Source organism: Equus asinus, chromosome 24 (genome assembly GCF_041296235.1).
Source record: "Equus asinus isolate D_3611 breed Donkey chromosome 24, EquAss-T2T_v2, whole genome shotgun sequence".
NCBI lineage: Eukaryota > Metazoa > Chordata > Mammalia > Perissodactyla > Equidae > Equus > Equus asinus.
Window position 1 is genome coordinate 54,780,618 of NC_091813.1, and position 23,937 is coordinate 54,804,554.

A 23,937-nucleotide genomic window follows, 5' to 3' on the forward strand; every position below is an offset into this window, starting at 1 on the left:
CTGATTTGAAAACTTATTGGGAAGAGAGGGAGCCAAGACAACAACGGCAGCCTTCCATAATTAAAAGTTTATCGTTAAAAAGACCAGATATTAGGTGGTAGCTAAAGATGTGCATTGGGTAAGAGCTTCTGCCATCCCAACTATGAGACAGACTCAGACTCATTTATAGGTAAAGGAAAGATGCCAAAAGAAAATAAAAAGTTACAGATATGAGAAAGCACAGACACAAAAAATAGCTATGGTACAAGAACCAAGAGCATGTTCCTCAAGCTCTGATATATGGTCTGTATTTTACGATACTATTTATTTTATGGCATTCTATTATATTAAGCTATATTATGAATTCTGTTTCTTCTCTGCTTATTTTGCCTTCCCAAGGTTGATTGTAAGATCAAAGTAATTCATAATATCGCCTTAGTTTCCCAGAATTCCATACTTTGCACCACATTCACATAAATGTTTAATGTTTTCAGAATGAGCAATGAATAACGAATACATGGATGGGTGAGCAGTTGCATAGCCCATTGAGGGGGGCCACAGGAGGGAGATGAAACCAATAAAAACACTACAAAACATAGACACGGAAAGGCAAAAACCTTTAGCCTATTGAAGCTTTCAGTCATTCCGCAGAAGCTTAACTTATAGAAGTGAAGGGATATACTGGACAGACCGCAATACTAGGAGTGGTACCAACTCTGCCACCTGTTAAATGTCTGACCTTTAGCAAGTCACTTTCAGCCTCAGTTGTGAGGATTAAATTACATAATATAAGGAGATACACTGTACAAACCATAAAGAGACATGCATATTTCAGAACTGGGATGCTCATAAGCTTTTTTTCTAAAGTAATACTGGTTCTTCATATAAATCAGAACTGGCTCTTCAGAAAAATAATCATCTTTCCAAAGGCTATAAATTTGCCAATAAAACAAATAAAACATTCACAAGATCTATTAGATTTGCAAGACAAACTTCTTAATAACTTCTCAGTCTTTATAACCATCAGATCTAAGCCTGACTAGAAAACATTTTAAGATGCCATATGTACTTTTTCCCCCACCTTATAACTAATCAATCAACTGACTGCATAAACTGATTTAATAAATAAAAATCTATGTCAGCATAAAATACATTCATATATGGAAGACGGTGTAATAGTTCAAATATATTGAATTTAGAAATAATGTCCCATTGAATATTCACTAATACCCAGTTAAGAGACTCTTTCTTTCTAGCAAGTACCAACCTTAGTTCGTTTCATTAAAGCATAAATAGGTTGAAGAAGTGCCTCAATCACACTGCTGCTATATAAGCATTCAATAGCACATTCTTTTTGATCACAGAGTATCCGCAGAATTTCAGTAACCACAGATGCAGGAGAGTAATTCTCTGACAAACAAGAAGTATTTCTAAAAATTAAAACTTTAAACATTAATTACTTTTAATGTAGCTTTTATTTATGGGTTAACTATTGCTGTTCCAAAATGTTCAACATCAAGGTTAAATAGTTTTTAAAAACTCACACAATTCAATGCCCAAAGGATGATGTATGACCAAATTATAAACTGAAACTTAAGGGGATATCAATTAGCTTACCATATCTTCAAGATAATGAAAGGTGAGGAAATGACAAATACGAACGCCAAAGACAACAACATAAGAGCATTCTCTGTTTGACACTAAATCATTGCTTGACATTGAGGATTGGGTTTGAAGCAAACCTATAACTTTTCTCCCAGCAAACACTTACTTGGATTCACTTTTATTCTTTTGCTTAAAAAAAAATGTATTCAGGTGTTGAGCCAGGTAGAAAATTAGAGTAAGACAAAATGATGGCCAAAAAGGCGGCAGAGGGGAGGAGAGACTTTCTTGGAGACTAGTATACTTCTTGTGTTACCATAAAACCAGTGAAATGAAGGAGTATTTTTAAGATTTTCTTTTAAAATATACACAGGAAAACATAAATACACATAAATATAACACAGGGAACAGTCACTAAAATAAGTGTGATATTTTTTGTTTTATAAATTAATGTATTTTCAGATTATCTGACCTCCTAATATAGTCACAAAATAGTGTTTTGCATGAGAACTAAAGAACTAAAAGTTAGCAGTGTAAGGTTGTCTTAGTAAGACACAATACTAAAAGTAACACCAAAATTCTTAATTTATATTACAATATTCTATACTCCATGAACGTACTAAGACTTCAAGTTAATACTTGACAAAAAGAAAATAGAAAAGGAAAGTTAAGTGATTTTGTCAACCAGCTCCAGATGAGAAACCCTGTTTGCAATGAGAGATATAATATTGATGCACATATGGCCATTCATTCATCTAATTATCCACTATTTTTGAGCGCCTATTATGCGACAGTCACTGTGCTAGGCACTACAGACAGAAGACAGACAAACCAAAAAACAGTCCACTAGATAGTAAACCAAGACATTAACAAGTAATTGTAACAAAGAAGGAATATTTTTATCTTAAAGGAAGCACAGTCTGTCGTAGGAGCATATAGCAGGGGGGCCTTACCTAGCACTTGACACATGTAAATGCCGTAAAGGCAGAAAGAAGTCTAAGAGCCATTGTTAGGACTAACAAGCTATTATAATTGCACAGATAAAACCTACCAGTTTTGTTTCTTCTTTTTTATAGATGTATTATAGCACTAATATACGGCCCAAACCTTTTTTTTTTTTTTAAGATTGGCACCTGAGCTAACATCTGTCGTCAATCTTCTTTTTTGTTTATTTCTTTCTTCTTCTCCCCAAATCCCCCTGGTACATAGTTGTATATTCTAGTTGTAGGTCCTTCTGGTTGTGCTATTTGGGACGCTGCCTCGGCATGACTTGATGAGCGGTGCCATGTCTGCGTCCAGGATCGAAACTGGTGAAACCCCGGAGACCCCAAAGAAGAGTGCATGAACATAACCACTCAGCCAAGGGGCCAGCCCTCCAAACCATTTTTTTCTTTGATTCACTTGAGTTTATCTTGGAATCTATGCCAGCATTTCTAGGGTAGCTTCCAGGTTTAGAACACTGTGAGTCTATGATTTACGGGGATGTTTTGTTATTAGAGTGTTTTACTTTGGAAATTTTCATTGATATTTCAAAGAAAAAAATATAAGTTATCCTTCAAATGTTAATATTTTAACATACTTTTTATAAGCCAGTCAATAGCTAAAGACTAAAAGGCATTTTACTGAAAAACATGGAGTTTGGGTTGTTTTTGATTTATCCTTTAATAATAGAAGATCCTGAAATTCTGCATATGAGCTGAAATAAGCAAGCTGATCACAACATCCAGGAAAGTACAAAGGATAGAAAATAGCAAGAAAGAATACATTAGTACCTATCAATCAAACTTCCCTTAATATCATTTCTTAAGAACATCTTGATGTTAATAAAGAACATTAATATTCTCAGCAAAATTGATTCTAAATAAAAAGGTAGTAGATAAGGAACATCTTAAAACATCAGTGAACAAAATTAAATTTCATGGTTTACTTCCAGGACCAATGTAATTTGTTATGAATAAGACTGCATCTTATGAAACCTCTTTACTAAACTAGGTCACTCAAAACATCTAAACAATAGAAAACATCTAAAAATATTTAAATATTCTATTTCTCTATTTAAAGCAGAAGCAGAATTACCTAAATGTGCCGCTGTCATCTTTGGAGAAGTCGGTGAGTAATAGATAAGTTGGGTAAACAGAACCAGAAGATCTGTAAGGGATATTGAATCTACAAAAAGGAAAAAGGAAAAAAGATTATTTTCTAGCACACTCTTACAACTTAGAAAGATTTAACTGAGAGTCCATCCTCCTATTCTGAGTTTTCACAGAGACTGTAGTACAATCAGGGAGAAGGGGGCCCTAATCCAAGACAGAAGACTCCAGAAGAACAAATTAGGCATGGTAAGTCAAAAGATGGCAAGGCAAGTGATGCAGTAGGTGTTATGTGAAGGTGCAGTTTTACCATTTATGTTGGACCAGTCACTTACCATAAACCCACCGTAGGAAGATCTGGGAATCTGACCAGGACTGTTTAAGTTTATTCTATTAGTAGCAATAAAATTCAGTTTAATGTGTTTGTCCAGCTAACTTATCTATATAGCACAACAGAAAAGGGGTCAGCAAACTTTTTTTGGACCAAATAGTAAATACTTTAGGTTTGTGGCCAAACAATTTCTGTCACAAACACTGAGTTCTGATGTAGCACTAAAGTAGCCATAGATGATATGCAAATGAACGAGCATGGCTGTTTTCCAATAAGACTGTGTATATCAAAATTTGAATTTTATATAGTTCACATCATAAAATATTCTTTCTTTAATTTTTCCAATAATTTAAGGATATAAAAAACATTCTTAGCTCACAAGCCATACAAAACAGTATACTCAGTTTGGCCCATGGGGTATAGTTTACCAACCCCTGCTACAGCATCCTCACATAAAGATTCTGGTGAAAGCACATGGGAAATTTAAGGTAAATATTCACCTACACTAATAGAGCAGAACAGATCTCTCAACTATGAGTTTTGAGATGACCTGTGACATTTCATAGGCCGAGACATAAATGTTAGAAGTCAATGTAAAGTGCTACATTACAGATAATAGACATATAAACTTCAGTGGAATATCTGCAACAACATCACAATATATATTAATCTTTCTATTTCTGTAAAGTTTAACAATATCCTATAAAATGGCAGCTCTTTTTTTGAAATCACTTCTCTGCTGAGTGCCCATTATGCCTGAATTATGCTAGCAAGGGAAATACAAGAGAAGTACATAAAACAGTTTCTTTTTTCAAGGAGCTCACAATTAGCCTATCTGAGAAGAAAAGATTTAAGAAAAATAACTAGGGAATAGTAGAAAAAAAGTGTTCAAAATGAAGATACTCTATAACAGGATTGGCAAACTATAGCCATTCTGGCATAATTTTGTAAGGCTTGCAAGCTAAGAATTTTTTTCTTTTTTTATATTTTTAAAAGGTGTCTAAAATGTATCAGGGGTCCCCAACGCCATGTCCAGATATAATGATTAACTAGGAAGACTCACAGGATTCAATATATAGTTGTACTCCCAAAAGGACACAAGGCACATCAAAGGGAAAAAGTGCACAGGGTGAAGTCCAAGTAAACAAGGTACAAGCACCCAAGGGTCCTCTCGCAGTGCAGTCACACAGAATACACTTAATTCTTCCAGCAACAAGTTGTGACAACACGTGAAATGTTGTCTACCAAGGAAGTTCATTAAGAGACTTAGTGCCTAATGTTTTTATTGAGGGCCGATCACATAAGCACCTAGCACATACCAGGGTTCCAGACTACCAGAAGGAAAGCAGATATTCAGCATAAACCACACTGTGTGTACAAACAGTTCAGGCACAGTGAGCCAGTCTTATCAGTTCTGGGAATAGTGAGAAATCCAAGTTCCCAGCTGCCAGCGAAGGTCTATCCTTGCAAACAGGTCTTCTGAGGATAGCATTCTCAGGCCTGCTGTGATAAGTCGTTTTTGCACATGAGCACATACACATATATACACACACTCACACACACACACACACACAGAATATGCAACTAAGATAGTATGTGCCCAACAAAACCCAAAATATTTACTACCTGGCATTTTACAGAAAAAGCTTGTTGATCTCTCTATATTTCTAGTATAGACAAAGCTTTAAGGGAGGTAAGGAAGATAACTAATAGCATGTGCTGAAGTGTGACAGGGGAAAACTTTAAAAATGGGACTTAGGGTAACATATCAACATAGTAACACATCAAATGGTACAGCACTTTGCAGTTTATAAAAGAGTATTCTCAACCCTCATCTCTGCAATCATCACAAAATTCTGTGAGCCCAGCATCACTGATACTATTATTCCATTTTTACAGGTAAAGAACTCCATTTAACCATTTAACCATTTAACAATGGTTAAAAGATTTGCCGAAAAAGTCACAGCTACTTTATAGGGGAACGAGAACTTAACCAGGGACTTCTAGTTCTGAATCCAGGTCATTCAGTATGTCTAGGATTTGGAAAGGCAGAGAGAAATAAGGAAAGCATTAAAGGCTAGATGAAAAGAAAAAAACGATACATGTAGAAAGAAGCACATACTGAAAAAGAAAAAACGTAGCACTTCAAGGTGTGTAAGCCATCAACAGATTAAAAGGTATATCACTAACTACCCTAGAAGAGACCATGCAAAATCTCCAGGTTTTAATAATCCATGGCATATAAATCCTACCATATCTGAACATATTCATTTCTCCTAATTGCACTTACCTTTTCTATTCTTCAGCTTTATAGGAAATAGCTTTCTGCCTTGTGTGTAGATCAATAATCTTCCTAAAAGGCACAGCGAGTGAATGAAATAAATATATTGTAATTCTTGTCCTGAGTAGTAGAAAGTTTTCTGTTTGTTTCCTTAAAAGAGAAGACAATTACATTTATTTTAATGCCATTGTATTTTATAGTACCTGTCTTCATTCCCTTCTGAACATTAAACAAGATTGCAGTCTATAATGGAAACACTGTTGGTATACATAAAAAAAATTATTCTCTTTATTGTTTCCTAAGACCCTATAACACCTAAATCTCTGGGAAAAAGCATTCATCACAAAATTTAAGAAACTCAGAAAAGTGTAATACGCATACAGTGTTCATTCTAAAACAAATATCTAAGATTGTCAGAGTTATCATCTGTCATCAAGTGGGACTTAAGAGTAAGTTAAGAGGATTGCTGGGAAGATGGCAGAGTAGGAGGACTCTAATTCACCTCCGCAAACAGACAAAACAAACCCACTACCCTCGGAACAATTACCCAGACCTAAGGACAAATTATTTTCGAATGCACATGGAACATTCTTCAGGACAGACCATATATTAGGCCAAAAGACAAGTCTCAATAAATTTAAGGAAATTAAAATAATACCAAGCATCTTTTCAGACAACAATGGTATGAAACTGGAAATCAACTAGAAGAAGAAAACAGGAAAAACCACAAATATGTGGAGATTAAGCAAAATGCTACTGAATAAGGACTGGGTCAATGAAGACATCAAAGGAGAAATCAAAAAATACCTGGAGACAAATGAAAATACGACATGTCAAAATTTACAGGATACAGCAAAAGCAATACAAAGAGGGAAATTTATAGCAATACAGGCCTACCTCAACAAACAAGAAAAATCGCAAATAAACAATCTGCTAGTGCACCTAAAGGAAGTAGAAAAAGAACAAAGCCAAAAATCAGCAGAAGGAAGGAAATAATAAAAATCAGAGCAGAAATAAATGAAATAGAGACTAAAAAAAATAGAAGAATAATCAATGAAACTAAGAGCTGGTTCTTTGAAGATAAAAAGATTGACAAACCTTTAGCTAGAGTCACCAATAAAAAAAGAGAGAGGCCTCAAATAAAATAAAATCAGAAACTAAAAGAGGAGAAATTACAATGGACACCTCAGAAATAAAAAGATTATAAGAGAATACTATAAAAAGCTATATGCCCACAAACTGGATAACCTAGAATGGATAAATTCTTAGACTTATACAACCTTCCAAAACTGAATCAAGAAGAAACAAAAAATCTGAATAGACAAATCACCAGTAAGAAGATCGAAAAAGTTATCAAAAATATTAGTCACTGTTTGAGTCTACCAATTAAAAGCCAATACTACAAAAGATCATATTAACCATGTTAGCAAAAGAAATTAGGGTCTCTAAAATATAGATACCTTTCAATAAATATCATTTATTCACTCATTCATTCACAGCTTCAAGATCTATTGAGTAGCCTTTTTATACAAGACCCTGAAATATTTGCTGATGTTAAAAACCATGAACCTGGGATTCCAATTAAGAGTAGGGCAAATAGTCTGGTGTAACCAGAGCATGGGGAGGACAAGTGGGAGAGACAAGAGGCTGGGGGGTAGCAGGGGCAGATCACAGAATACTCAGCTGCAGAAGGAATATGGGCTTTATAGTGGAGTCAACTGAGATGATAAAGAGTTTTAAGCAGGAAAGCAACAGTCAAATATGCACGAGGAAAAGTGACTCTGATGGCAGCATAAAAGGTGGATGGAAGAGGGTCAAGGTTTGAAGTAAGACTCATTAAAACAATCATGAACAAAAGCATTAGCAAAAAGGATGAAGAAGAACATACAGATAAAAATAAATGTTTAAGGAAATGAAATCAATATGCTTTAGACAGGATTACATCTGGATCATAAAAGAATAAGAAAATTCTCAAGTTGCTAACTCAAATATCTGTTAAATAGTAAATGTTTTGATTTAAGTAATTCTAAAGGAAAAAACAAAAAACAGGTCTGGAAAGAGAAAGTGATTTCCGTCCTTGATACTTTAAATTGAAGTACTCAAGGAGCATCCAGATCGATATGCTAAGTATGATATGAATTCATGGATCTGGAATTCAGGAAAGAGGTATGGACTTAAATATTTCATTTACCATGTATACATAAATATATAATATTTTAAACCCTCAAAGTGAATGGGCTCCCCGAAGAGAAAAGAGGTAGGCTAAGGTGAGAAAAGAGCAAAGGGAAAAACCTCTGAGTACAGCATATAAAGAAAAGAGCCTTTCGGGTGACTAACAAATATTAGATGAGAATGAAGAAATCCAAGAAAAAAATGATACCAAGAAGAAGAGGAGGAAAGGGTCAACAAAGATAGATGCTGTAAAATTAGGACAAAAAAGAGTGGAAGTTGATAATGGGAAGGCCATGGAGCAGTAGAAATAGAAGCCTCATTTCCATGGCTGCAAGAATAGGAGGCAGAGAAACGGGGCCTAGGTGTACACCGAATACTTAGATGAGCTTTTCTCTGAAGGGAAGCAGAGAGTAAAGTACATATGAACTTGCTCGTTTTTTATAAGAAAGATCCATGAGTAGGTCTAGAGGATGCAGGGGGAGGTACTAACAGAAAGAGACACACAACAAGTGAAACAGTATCCTGGTTCTAAAATAAACAAAACAAAACACAAAAAATACCAGATGGAAGTAGAAGCAAGAACAAACAGAGAGATCAATCTAGAACAAAAGAATACGTCTTCATTGTAGCCTAGAGAAAGGGGATATTGATAAGGGCATATAAACATGCATTTGTATGCACAGATGCAGGACATCTGGGGAATTCATATCTGGAAAGTTCCATTTTCCTTAGTGAAGTAGGATGCAAGGTCTCCTCTTGAAAGGAAAGTGGGCAAGGGCAAGGCAGGGGGCTTGACGGGACTGGTGAAGGCTTGCAATAACTATTATGGAACATGAAGAAAGGACAGCTAACAAGATTCCAAAACAACACAAAGAGAACAGCCAAGGTTAGAGAAATACATATGTGCACTATCAATTTATGTCACACATGCTCTCTGCTCAATTTCCTGAGGACCAGAGAAGATGGAAGACTGAAACGATCGAAGGTCGAGGAACTGTAGGTAGAAAACTGAAAGAGAAAAGAGCAAGAATTCTGAAAGAAATGTCAAAAGACTGCAGGGAAGTACCCGGAGGTCTTCACTAGATGGGGAAGAAACCAAAGCCACAAAGAGCTGGTAGAGAAGTTGGGGGGGGGAAGCTAGATATAACATTTTAATATTAAGAAATTAGAAAAATTTATGAACTTAAAAATGACATAACTCATATAAACTTATGTATCCTTTTCCTTTTCTTTCTCTTGAAGAATAAGTTCTGGCTTCTGTACTATCTCCTCCACTACAAAACTACCTTTGAAACCTGGTATTGGTCTTTGACCATTTTTCTTGAGTTAGACAAAGAATTTACCCAGTGATAAACAAAGAAAATTATAAGATATCTTCATATTCTCAAAGAACTTACTATTTCATTAGAGAAGTAACATAAAATAACAGAATGATAAAAGATATCAAATTCACATGGCAAGTTGTGTGATGTAGGCAAAAGAGAAATAAAAATTCAGAATTAGCAGAGAAGCCGTCCCGAAAAGTTTAAAATAATGCTTATTCTCTCACAACAAATAAGATATATATTAGCATGGGGGATTATGGATAGGGGCAGTAGGAGTAGGAATAACAAAGGTGTACAGGCATGGGTACGGAGAAGAATCTGACTAAGAAAAGAGTCACTTCAACCAATAATTAGAGATGAGATAGGATAGAGAGAATAGGGCCAGATTATGAAACTTCTAGGATATTTTAGCTCAGACTGAGGATAAGCAGAGAGGAATCACAGGGTGGAATGGGGTGTCCAATAATAAAACAGTATTTCATAAAAATTTTCCACCAACTAAAACGTAAAGATGACTGATAGACTAGAGGAGTAAAGAATGAACCGTGCATTATTGCAGTATAACAAACTAGGACATATACCCTAGTATGAACTGAAGAACGGTACATGGTAAGAACCAGGAAGATGATACAGTAATTTCAAATGTAGATCTATCATAAAAAGTCATTACAGTGTAACTTAAACTTGTGGAAAATATTTTACATTAGCAAAAGTGATCTAATCTACCATGCTACTAACAACTATTTAAAAATAAGTTATTACTAAGCTATTTTTATTAATAAAATTTACCATTTTTAAAAATATGTAACAGAAAATAATACTTACCACAATGCTTTGAATGTCCCAAAAACTCATCAACTTTCATGGTCTCACACAACTCAAAATACTGAACACATTGCTGGACTGCCGCAGTTACCTAATAGATTAATAATTTATTAATTCCAGAAGTTTGCAGCCCACAAGTCCATGTGTTAAAAGAAGTGAGTCAAGACTGTAAAAATATGCTGGGAAAATATTCAAGAAAAATATTTAGAATAGTGCCTTTCAAGGCCACTGAAGCTGTCTCCCCAGTTACACTGTAACTATGACATCATTCTGGGAAACACCAAAAAGTATTTGTGGACCAACAAATATTGTTATAATGTTGGTGCCAATGGACAAAAATAGACGCGACTTTACATTTTATAGCGAAAAATGCAAAAACTCTGGCCATGACTTTGAAAACTCCTGCCAACATCCCCACTTCCTTTGCCTTAGTCTCTTCTTCCTACCTAGCCAGCAAAATAGGAACTGGATCAAGCCTTCATTTCCATTTCAGATTCTAGAATTGCTGAAAACTGATTTTTTAAAAATCTCATAATGCAAAGAACAGTTATAATAAAAAACAATCTCCAACTTCTACTGAACAGTTACAATAAAAAACAATCTCCAACTTCTACTGTGCCGTTTCTCCATTCTACCTCCTTCCCCATTCTCCACAAGCAGAGATTTGAAATCTCCCCCTTCTTCTGCACCTACCTATTTCCAGTAGATACCCTCTCATTCGAATTCTCAAATAAAATAGAAGACACCATTGAGATAAGGAGTGTAACTGCTAGATTTGGTAATAAGGAGGTTTCTGGTGACCTTGAAAAGATCAGTTTCAGGGGAGTTTGGGGGATAAAATCAGAATATAAGGAAAAGGAACAGCAACAGAAAAAGCAAAGGCAGCTAGTGTAATTATTTTCAGGAAGGCTGGTTGTGAAAACAAAAAAACAGAGTAAAACATAGAGGTCTTAGAGTCAAGAATGAATTCTTCTTCATGTTGGAAGGATATGGTCATGCTTAAATGTTACTGGAGGAAGCTAGTAGAGAGGAGGAGTTTGACGAGGAAGGAGAGAAAGAGGAGAGTTGACAGAAGAAAGTGTCCAAGAGCAGGAGGAACTAGGACCTAAAAAGAAGGAAGGATTAAGCTTTAGATGGGGAAAAAGATGAAGGGTGTGCAAGTTCATAATTGTGGTGTCAAGGAATTTATGGATTCCTCTGTCTCATTCATTCTTATGGCCTCAGTTTTATGCAGCAAAGAGTTAACATGGCAGGACTTCTATCATTGGAAAGGCCTGCTTACAAGGGTGGACCCTGACTAGCATCTGGGAACTTGGATTTCAGGAGAATTCCCACTATTCCAAGAACTGATTAAGAGGGGCTTGCTGTACCTAAACTGTATGAACAATGGGTATTATCCTGAACACCTGCCTTCCTTCTTGGAGTCTAGAATCCTGGTATATGCTAGGCAGAGGGTACCTATATGATCAACCTCCAAATAAACCAAAGCAGAGGAGGGGACATTGAGTCTCTAATGAGCTTCCCTGGTAGACAACATTTCATATGAGCTGTCACAATTTGATGCTAGAGGAATTAAGTGGAGTCCTGTGTGACTTAACTAGGAAAAAGACTTGGAAGTTTATGCTTGGTATCCTCCAGACTTCACTAAATGCACCTTTTCCCTAGGCCAGCTTTGCTTTCTATCCTTTCTTTGTAAGGCATCACAGCTGGGAGTACAACTGGATGCTGAGTCCTATGAGTCCTCACAGCAAAATCATCAAATCTGGGGACCCCCTCCCATATCTGAATGTCTTGTCTAAATCAAACTTTAGAGATCCAGATCAATAATATGCAATTGCTTCCTGGAAATCTGGATCTCAAATTTGATATGACCAAATCTAAAGTCATTACCTTTCCCAACTTTCCTATTTTCCTCTTACTATGTATCTCAATGAATGACATTAGTCACTCAATTGAGTAAGTCTTCACCCACCGCCCATTCAAAAAGCCAAGTCTCTAAATCCTACATTCTAAACATGACACCCCTGAGTCCATCCATTTATCCCAATTCACACTGTCATATGCTTAATTCTCGCTTCCACCATCTTTTGCTTGGATTACTGCAAATCCTCTTAATATTTCCACTTCAACACTTCTTCCCTATCTCCACGTAGCATCTTCAACTCATTTTCCAAATTTTCCAAAGCCCTAAGGTGATATTACTTCAGTACTTAAAAACCTATCAGTGGCTCATCACACATCCAGAATAAAGGCCAATCTCCTAAATCTGACATATCATATATAAAATTTCTTTATGATCTCACAGTCTTATTCATCTTATCCTCCATATGCCCCCTCCCCAGTTACACACACATCAACACATACAGAAATACATCTATCTGTGTAAAAATCAGTCACCAAAATCCAATTCAACATATGACCAGTCAAATGACTAATTCATTAAAAGCAACATTGCTGAAAACTTAAAATCTATCAACACATACCAGCTAAATCTGAAACATACCCAAAACTGGTATTTACAACAAACTCATCATTTTTATTTGCAAAAAGGGAAGGGGTTGAAGATTTCCCTTAAATAGGTCTTTTCTAGTTTTATGGAATTACTCCCTGCCCCATGCATGAATGGGAACAAACTGAGGTCAGTTGACAGAGACTCAATTTAAAGCACCCAAAAACTTTTCAAAAGACATCATCCACTTAATATTACTTTTCAGGGAACTCATTTTCAGGAAGTTTCCCTAATACCAGCCACATTTCTCTTAGCAATCTATGTGCAGTCATATAAAATATGAGCCTTTTCCAAATGTACTGTGTTTTCCATTCCCTAAGCCTTTAAACATGCTATTCCATTGTCCTGAAATATTTTCCTACCACTACTTTAACCACACTCCCTCTCTTTTCCAGGATAACACATACTTAAGAATAAAAATTCCTCACAATCCTCAGAAAAGAGTAATTGTTATATAAATAACAAGCACCAGAACCAGATTTAAATCTACTTAATAAGTCAATGACAAATTTATATAACTATAGTAATAGGTATCCAGCAGAGCAAGTTGAACATCTTGTAAATCAATATATGCCAACAGATCTTGATGAACACACTTCTGAAAGCCATCCGACCAGTGCTGGCCCCTAGCTTCTGAAAATCAGCCAACAACAACAGACACTCTAGGAAATACATGTAAGCCAGTCAGTCAGTAGCAATCTCACCTGAACTGCCACTCTCCTACAGGTGGCACGAACTCATTCTTATCTCTAAAAACATCAATCCCTGAGTTCCAAGTTTTCCTCAAAACCCTGTAAGATTAACAATCTGTATTGTCTAACTTAAGCAAGCAATAAATTCAGCTTTATGCATTGTTTCAGATATTGAACAGTCGTCTTAACCTTTGACAATTCTGGAGCTTCCTTGAAGATTACTTTGAAGACTCTCACTTGGCAGCATTTCATGGGATCCTCAGACAAAGAAGAGTGTTCCCTGGGCCCCCTGAGTCCCAAACTCTGATAGTGCTTCAGATCTGACACCATGTGAGTCTGTCTCAACAACAACATGAGGTCCAGCTTGCTTCATTGAGTTTGCATTGCTACATTTTGTTATCCTAAGATTTGTAATGAAATAGGTCTTTGTACAAAGTAGCCTTCTGTTTTAGAGGGGAACAGTTTGGTAGGTATTTTTGCTATTAACCTGCTTATTCTTCTGTGCTTGTTTAGCTTTTGTTGTCTTTTATAAGGCGTCTTAATTGCTGTTTTGTTTTGGTTTTTCCCGCATCTACTGAATATATAAAGGAGTGTTCCATAGGGAAGAGGAGGAGGCAGAGCCTAAGAAGTCTCTAACCCAGTCAATCCAGTTCAAGCCAGCACTGAGATTACTGGCTACCAGCAACAAATTCACACAAAGCCAACTGGTCAGAGTGCCTTGGGACTCCTCGGTAAATTTAATGAGGACACTCCCTGACTTGTCAATTCGTGAAAAGAGGGGAGTCAATGATTGCTATGTCGCTGATCATACATCCCCCTCCCTAGCTTCCACTTGGTCAGAATCTGACACTATTCATAAACATACACTTTTGGCCAAAAGTGCAGTGATCTGTTTCATGTTCGTCCTAAGTTTGTCTAAGTCTAAGCTGAAAGCCCCTCATGATAGAACTCCTAGCTCCTAAATGAACTTACTCTTACAATCCTAATTCTTACACATACCTTGGTAAATAGCAACAACAACAACAACAAAATGACTTAAAATAAAGATTGCATTATAGTGAACTTTTGACATGACAAAATAAATATACTTAAGAAAAGCTCTAAAGAATGAGGAGACAGAGGAGCAAAGAAGAGACCAGCCCCATGGCTGAGTGATTAAGTTTGCCTGCTCCACTTTAGCAGCCCAGGGTTCGCCGGTTTGGATCCTGGGCACTAACCTACACACTGTTCATTAAGCCATGCTGTGGCGGCATCACACAGAGAAGAATTAGAATGACCTACAACTAGGATATACAACTATGTTCTGAGACTTTGGGGAGGGAAAAAAAAAGAGGAAGATTGGCAACAGATGTTAGCTCAAAGCGAATCTTAGGAAAAAGAAAAGAGCAAAGAAAAATCAGCTTCTTTAACTGAGAACTCAAAACACTATGTCCAAGATAATCTCTTTCAAAGACTCTTCACTTCTCTTCAAACCTTCAGAAACCCATCCTTCCTGCACTCATCTCTACCAGCTTTATCTTCCCCATGCACTCAGACTCATGTCTGTCCCTTCTACTCCTTCTCGCTTCTCAAACATGCCACCTTTTATCTGAGAAGAGGTCACAACCACAGGAAAAGGTACAGTCTCAGGAGAGGAACAATTACATTATAAAATATACCTTTTAAATTGCAGGAACAGAAAGCAGATCTGCAGTAGGTAAATTTAAACGCTAGTTTAAAGAGTCAAGTTGAGGTAATATAATAAAGAAAGATTTTCTTAAACCTCAGGCAGACAGAAAAATTTGGTATAAAATTCAGGCTTTTAATACTTAGTCTCCTGTAATATCAAATACATACCAGCCAGCTCACTTAATTGTTAACTCTTAAGACAGGAAAGAAAAAAAAAAAAAAGGTTAACAAACAGCAGGGTAGGAAAAACCAAAGGAGAATTTAAATACCCTGTCTGTCGTTATCTTTTAAAATGACTTTGAGAGGGCAAGAAAAATAGGAAATGCACTACATAAAACCATTTCAGAAGCTGTTCCCTTAAAGGTAAAGTGGGCAAAGATACGAATTGTTAAAAATGAAAGGTAAAATATTTATGCTGAGTGTCAAAACGCTTTTCAACTAGTTTATGACTTTGCAATGCTATGGAAACAAAGCTCTGAACTTCCTCAGACATCTCCTTTAAAAATTGGTAGCATGTACATAAATTCCCTAATGCTACCTACTGAAAATGTCATAAATGTAACAGATAGAATTGCATAGAGTAGCCGCTAACCACATATTAGTTTTAAATTAAAATTAAAAATTGTTTCTCAGTTTCCTTAATCACATTTCAAGTTTTCAGTAGACACATATAACTAGTAGCTACCCTATCGGACAACGCAGACATTCCATTGTTGCAGAAAATGTTATCAGACAGTACCAATGAGACGCTAGAGGGAATGCCTTAACAGGTCATCGCGCTAAGCAGGCTGCTATGACTAAAGTCCTTATGCAAGGGTCGCATAGAACAAAAGACAAATCCATGTAGTGGTCCAAAGTTTCCACTATAAATACAAAATCTGATCCTCGATTCTGAAAAGAAAATGGGGACAAACAGATGTTGCATCCATTTGTTCCAATGTTTCTTCTCAAAAGTTAGGCCAAGTTTACTTTTAAAAAATATATACCATAAATAATCTTTTGATATTTTGTACCTTTAGAAAAGTTTTAAGAGAAAATGAGGTTTAAGTTGGACCAATTATGTACATGAAATAAAATATCTGACCAAGTTGACAAAATACTGAAGTTGTTTATAATACAGCAAATATTTGCAGGCTAAAAATTGATTGTAGCATAATTAGCTTTTCAAATAATGTACAGATTTTAAGAGTTGATCTATAAGAAATATATTTGAAATATTTTCACTGGGGCCCTTGTGATAGCGACAGTGAGTTATTATTTGTATGTCAAACTATGGTGGGGGAAAGTTACTCTGTTCTGTTTTTTCCCCTTTCTCTGTTCTAACGAGATCAGTCTATGCTCATATGGCAACAACATTCATTTAAAATAGAAATGGGAGAGAAACGAGATGTGGAAAGACTTTGTTTCAATTCAGTTTCTCTACAGATTTTTAAGCACCTATTCCTCCACAAAGAAACTGCTGTCCTATCACTCAATATCCCTCTCTTCTCCTTTCTGAAGCTCAGTTCTCTTACACAAAACAATTATTGTTCTCTTTTCATTTTATGCTGCATCATGCACACCCAGAAATTCACAATTCCAGGAATCTTTCCTTTCACCTGACTTCTAAACTCAAGATTCTAACTCTATAAACCATATTTATCATCTCAAAGTCATATTAGTATTCTTAAATATTTTAATAAATTTCATGTTTCTCATGTTTGTCTTATTATTTATTAGACTTGCTGATTTCTGTTCAGTTCCTTTCAGTGCTCTTACACATTGTTCTACTAAGAGCAATAAATGTAGAAAATTTTGCTAAGATATTTTACGGTATTAGTTTATATTTGTTGTATCTTGAATCAATTTTTGCAAATGCAAAAGCATTTATCCCTCTGAGTTTTTTCATGCAACTTTCAGTCAAAAGCATGGGTATATTTTACAGAACTAACTCCCTTACAAATACCTGATCTGAATTAAATTATATGATAATACTTAAAAATATGGCTTATCTCAAACTAGCTTGTTGGCAGCCCAATTTACTATGGAGCTGCTACATATTTCCTAATTGTTATCCTGACTGTATTTTAAGTCTCTACTTTTATCCTTTTATGTTCACAGAATGGTAGTTTAAAAGTCTCATAAAAGGAGGATTGCTCCATTATCCAATATTAATTATCACTCAATTTTGCACAATCAAGTTATTACCATATATATCTTTGTGTGACATTATTTCTCAACATAAGAACAGACATATAGACTTACCAGAGACTTATATTTCTTTTCAAGAAGTCTTAGTACCGCAGTTCTGCTATAATATGCATGCTAAAATTAGAAGAAAAGTGATATTTAGTATTCAAGCTATATCATTCAAACTCTATCTTTCCTGCATCATTCCAATATCATAAATTACACAGTAACTCAGTTTTAAATTATTGTAATAGTGAAAAACAGGTTTTTATATGTACAATGGATTATGAGCATAGCAACCACAAGAATGCAAATTATATCAAAAAACTGGATCATTCGTGGACAGACCAGTAGAAGAACATTCTATCACTCAACTGTGCTGAGTTTCCATGCTAAGCTATTTCAAAACCACCACCGAAAAACATATCTGACCGCCAGTGTATGACAGAGCCTAAAGGAAAGATACAAAAGTGGGAGGAGAGGGGGTTCACAATCCTCAAAATGAAGAGGATACTGTACTGTCTACATATCTAGGAATCTGCCAAGGTTAAAATGCTCTAAAGAGACAGTATCTTTTCTTTTTTCCTGAGGAAGATTCGCCCTGAGTTAACACTGTTGCCAATCTTCCTCTTTTTGTATGTGAGCCACTGCTGCAGTATGGCCACTTACAGCTGAGTGGTGTAGGTCCACACCCAGGAACTGAACCCAGGCCGCCAAAGTGGAGCATGCTAAACTTAACCACTAGGCCACCAGGGCTGGCCCAAGGGACAGAATCTTAATCATTCTCTGCCAATCATATTCTTAAAATGATTCAAAGTGACAAAAAGAATTAACTCTCTCCTTGGAGCTAAACATAGATGAGATTAACACATGCTTTTTATGCATTGTACAAAGCAAGGAGAAAATATACGTAAATATTATTTAATTAAATTATGTTAGATATCATTAGTGTTCAATGTAATTTCTTCATTTCACTTAAGAATAAAATTAAACAGAATAATATTCAGTAAAAACTATCAGAATTCTGAGAAACAGAGCTTAATTAAATGAAGTTTTGGTTAACTGAGAGTTAATCAAAACCCTGTATGTTTTAACCCCTGTAGCTTAAAATGTTTTCAAAAACTAATCCTTTTTTCAGCTTTAGTAAGAGAAATATGTTGGCCTACAATATGTTCTGATAAGAACTCCTTATAGTGGAACCCACAGACCATTCACCAAACTACAGCCTTCAGGCCAAATTCAGTTGCCACCTCATTTGGTATGTAAAGTTTCATTGGAACACAGTCATGTCCATTCATTTATAGATTATTTATAGAAGCTTTGGGGCTACAACAGAGAGCTGAATAGTTGCGACAGAGACAGTACAGCCCACAAAGCCAAAAATATTTACTGTCTGGCTGTTTATCTAAAAAGTTTGCCAACCTCTGCCCTAGATGAATGTAGGAGAACCTGATGAATTTTCATTACTCCTAGAACACACTCAGGGAGCTTGTTTTTAATAATTTTCTATTGGTTAGATTAGTTTTCCTGTGATCTGCTTCATTCTCTTAAGAGTCAAATAGTGACAATAAAAAAGTAAAAAAAGTTAATTATAAAGTTAGTAAAATATGATTTTTGTTAAAAAAATACCTAAACAGATAAATTTTAAAGTATACATAATATAACTACATAAAACAAAATCATAATAGTTATCCCTGTGTTGTAGAATTAGAGAAATTTAATTTTATTTATGCTTTTACATATTTTGTATATTTTGTACAATAACAGTGTAATTTGATAATCAAGATAAAATTAAGAAAAGGGTCAAGTGTCAGATGTGAGGAACAAAGGGTTCAGCTTAAATTGAGCAAACACTTATCGAACACATACTATACAAGCGAGGTAAGGGCTAAGTACTGGACAGAATTGTGTTTTGGTTAATTGGGCATTATTATATAGTTTATATAACAAAAAGAAAAGAAAGCCATCTGCTAGACAATGTCCAAATTGTGCTGAGCAGTAAAAGAACATGTTGTGCTTTGCGTGGCAAGTCACAGCCCTAGCCTCTCCCTTCCCCACAGCAACAAACCCACAGTGTCCAGCAGGCAGGTTAAGAGGGACAAAGATGTGAGAACACAAGCCAACACCAGCACTGTCAGACACAGACCACTCTCATTCAACAGCAGATGAGAGAGGGAACAGCATCCGATTTCTTTACTCTTAATATTAGTTTTAGTTCCAGGACAGTGGTGAGCTCTGCAGGAAATCAGGCATTAAAAAATGCAGGCATCAAACACATTTTCCAAACTGCAGGTTCGGGAGGAGGCAAATGAAGCGACATTTTCAGGCTTTGCTCCTAAGCCAGAGACAAATGAGCACTGAACTGTCATGTTCTACCACATTTGCTTAGGAAATTTGAAGCTTTTAAACTAAAGAAGACCAGATTTTGGATAGGTCATTCGCTTTAATAGATTCAAATGAATTACCATTTAAAATCCTATTCTGGGGCTGTCACTTACTACGTAAACAATCTTAAGCAAGTTACTTAATTTCTTTATGCCTCAGTTGCTGCATCTGTAAAATGGGGTAATACACCACCTACCTCATAGATTGTTATAAGAATTAAATGAGTTAACACATGTAAAAGCAATTACAACTCTTACCACACAGTAAACACTCAAATATTAGCAATTCTTTGAAACAATATAGCAATGCACTGAAAGGTATACAAACATATGCCATTTTTCCTTACCATCCACTTTTTGAACCACACAGCCTTGGTATCAACCAATGCAAGAAAGTAGATTGGATCCAAAATCTTTTGTAAGACAAGATGGCTTTGATCATGTTTAACTGATAATAAGGACAAAGTACTTTCCACAATTTCTTCCATATACCTTAACGTTTGGGAAAGAAGTGATTTTAGAAAAAACAAACTCTAAATAGTACTGATGATATATTTTATATTTATGAAATCATAAAGTGATAAGTAATCTTTAGAAACTTTTTTTTAATATTTCAATAAATGGCAGAGGTGTGATTCACACCAATTTTTTCTGCTTTAAAAACTTACATTCTTTCTCCCTCAAAACAGGCTCTACAAATTTAACTTTCCTTTTTAGACTCACAGTTGCTCTCAAAACCTTATTCAAACATTTAGAACCAAAAGGAAAAAGTTTAAAGAACATTTAAGGAGCTTGCCCAAAGTACCAAAAACCAATAATGAAAGAACCTGAGGCTACGACACCCTTTTATTACATTGTTGGGATAAATAAATGGTGGAAAATGGTACTTGCATAGAGCAATTCACATAGCTAAGGTCAAAACACAGAAAAAGCCAAAAGATAAACCTTATTCATCCCTTCCAAATTATGTAAATCAATTAAGACTGTCTCTACTCTTTCTCTTTGAAATGCATGTGGGGTTAATAACACTTCTGTATTTTATGTTGGTATAAATTAGGGGACTCACTTCTCTGGGTGACGAATCCAGAAAGATGGAGCCTCCTTCTGATATTCATTTAGAAGACGAACCTACAAGGCAGTGCATAACAGTTCTCAAAAAAATTAGAATTCTTAAATATAGAACTATTTCAATAAAAATAAAAGCATATTGCAGCAAATGAATACCTTTTTAAGCAAGCGGATAACATTAGGATTAGTTATATCAACACCAGTTGAAAGAGTAGGACTATGATTTTCTCTGGAAAGAAAGTATAACTCCAAATATTTGGCTGAAAAGACAAAGTAAAAAAAATATGACTACTATTCATTTACAGTGCTTTCTGAAAAAGTTATTTCTTATGCATTTTTCTTGAGGATAAATCAAAGAAAAAACATTTTAAAAATGTTTTAATAAACATACCCAAGCTCGTATAAATTTCCTTCGTCATATGTAATGGTGAAAGTGTAAATGTCTGTGCATAGAATTTTAAAATCCGGTCCTATGGAAGTGAAACAAAAGATGGGAGTCCAAGATTCTTACGAAAATAGAGTAGAGATGAAAAAAGATCATTTCTCACATAGTGAAAAACTTATAAACACAAAATAAAGCATTCAGAAACTTGAGAAGTAATGTATCTACAAAAATGTCACATTCTTGTAATTGTGGGCAAAAAGTAAAATTGACCAAAACTAATGTTAAATCTAAGACAGCAGTATATTCTTGTAAAATCTGGCGATGGTGGATACAGACATGGAGACAGTGAGGGTTGGCAGAGGAAGGTACAACATAATGGTGTCAGACCAGGAAGCAGTAGAAGTGCTAAAGGAAAAACAAAAGACAAAAAACCCACTCCTTTTCAAATCCTACATTTTTTTTTTAATTGCTTACATGGGTAGTTTCAGCAACTAAACATTTAGAACTCTAATAATTTTGCCTGTTCCCAAGAAAAATATTACATCTTTTCAAAATTCTACATTATTAAAACAAAGTAGAAACCATCACAAGGTAAATGAATTAAATGAGATAATGGATGTAGTTAGAACAGTATTTGGCAATAGGAGGTACTTAGAAATGATAGCTATTATCATTATTTTAATTATATCAACTTTAATATTATGTTGAAATTAATCCTAATAGTGAAATTCAACTTATCATTAAATAAAAATGTAAAATTCCCTCAAATGTTCTACCCTGTGGAAAAAAACTAATAACCTTGGCTATTTCAAATATTAGGATAACATGCTTGCAAAAAGTGATTACCCAAATGACTACAAATATCTTCTAATAATCCCAAGAGATTCCTACTGAACACAGGATATTAAATACTTTGGGGAGTCTATTTTTACAGCTGCAGAAATTGATAACTATCTGTCACACTTTTCAAACACTATAGGCTTCACTGAGTTACACGTACGAGTTTCTTAGAGTAGGAAACGAAGAAGCAGAATCAAACTTAAGAAGGTGGACCAAGCACAAACTCAAAACGAAAAGAACGCCATAGCTTCTTTTCTATTCAAAAATGATTGGTTCTATTACCATTTCCCCTCTATAACAACTTTTTGCAATTTTATTAACTTAAGTACTGGCACTGACTCCTGCTGCATAATAATCTACAATGGCTAAATAAAGCCACTTATACTGACCCATTAGCATCTCTACTATGTTTACAAAGTTGTTATATAATTTTTAAAATAAAGGAAACCTTGTATTTCCTGTTACCCGAGGGATGTTAAAGGTGACCCTGAAATATCCTTTTCCCCCTTGAAGTTCTTGGATTGTGGAGTTTTTACAGGAGTCTGCATCACCCTCTGGTGTTAGTAAGGTTGAACTGCATCCAGGTATTAGGTAATTAAACACCTGTCCCCCCTTATAAAAATAACAAACTACTTATTTCCCAACCATTATACATCTTCATTGATGGAAGAGCATGATTTTAAACAGACAAGTGTATTGAGATTTTTCTTTATAATTGTTCACTGTCTGTCTCCTCTTCTAGAACGTAAGTTCTATGAAGGCAAAGCCTGCCTTAACTCAGTGTGTTCTCAGCGTGTAAACTAGAATGATGCACATTGTAGGTATTCAATACAGATTTGTTGAATATTTAGCAAAATTTAACTCTTGTACTAATGTCTTAAAAAATTCTGTATAAACCACTATATCAATTTTAAAGCCAAATTTTCCTTCATTAATACATCAATTTTGAGGAAAAAGATAGACCCTCTAAAAAAACCTGATTTGTACTTAAACATGATGCTGGAATACAGTCAGGATTTTTTTTAATTCACATCATAGATATTATGCATAGAATCACTGCACTTTTTAACATAATCTTACCTTTCATCATATAATAAGTGTTCCCGACAAGTCATATGCAAATCATTTTTTACATAAAATCCCTTCTCTACTGACTTCATAATTTTACAATTTTTGGAATTTTCTATATTTGCTTTCTGATTCAGCTCAATCATCTTCTAAACTCTTAGCCTGACCATTTTCTACCTTCTCTTTTTAGGCAGTTAAGCAATCTCTAAATAGACACTTAAATGTATAAAGAAAATTCTTATGGACTCTTGAGAATAAATTCTAATTAATCACTTTAAGTTCAGATTTTCATATATCATGAGTTCTTTCAAAAACATTTAAAATATTCTTTTAAAATATTTTTCTTAATTCAAAAACAATGACAGGGCCAGCCCCGTGGCTGAGTGGTTAGGTTGGCGCACTCCACTTCGGCAGCCCAGGGTTTCGCCGGTTCAGATCCTGGGCGTGGACACAGCACTGCTCATCAGGCCATGCTGAGGCGGCATCCCACATACCACAACTAGAGGGACCTACAACTAAAATATACAACTATGTACTGGGGGGACTGGG

General features: G+C 35.2%; 1 protein-coding gene across 9 annotated transcripts in view; it reads right to left on the minus strand.

The window, feature by feature from the left end:
• TBC1D32 (TBC1 domain family member 32) overlaps positions 1-23,937 on the minus strand; it is a 178,783-nt gene that overhangs the window by 127,597 nt on the left and 27,249 nt on the right. For 8 of the 9 annotated variants that reach the window (XR_011497821.1, XR_006519202.2, XR_011497822.1 and 5 more), the window contains exons 7-15: positions 21,487-21,565; positions 21,252-21,355; positions 21,094-21,155; positions 20,375-20,519; positions 17,719-17,778; positions 10,606-10,696; positions 6,293-6,433; positions 3,658-3,747; positions 1,247-1,389 (exon numbers count right to left, since the gene is read on the minus strand). Coding sequence is in view for 6 of the 9 variants with exons in the window: in XM_044757204.2 (XP_044613139.1) it covers positions 1,247-1,389; positions 3,658-3,747; positions 6,293-6,433; positions 10,606-10,696; positions 17,719-17,778; positions 20,375-20,519; positions 21,094-21,155; positions 21,252-21,355; positions 21,487-21,565 (915 nt within the window). In the remaining 3 variants the exon portion in view is untranslated. The remainder of the gene's footprint in view (positions 1-1,246; positions 1,390-3,657; positions 3,748-6,292; positions 6,434-10,605; positions 10,697-17,718; positions 17,779-20,374; positions 20,520-21,093; positions 21,156-21,251; positions 21,356-21,486; positions 21,566-23,937) is intronic. The other variant, XM_044757205.2, reaches the window with a different exon arrangement.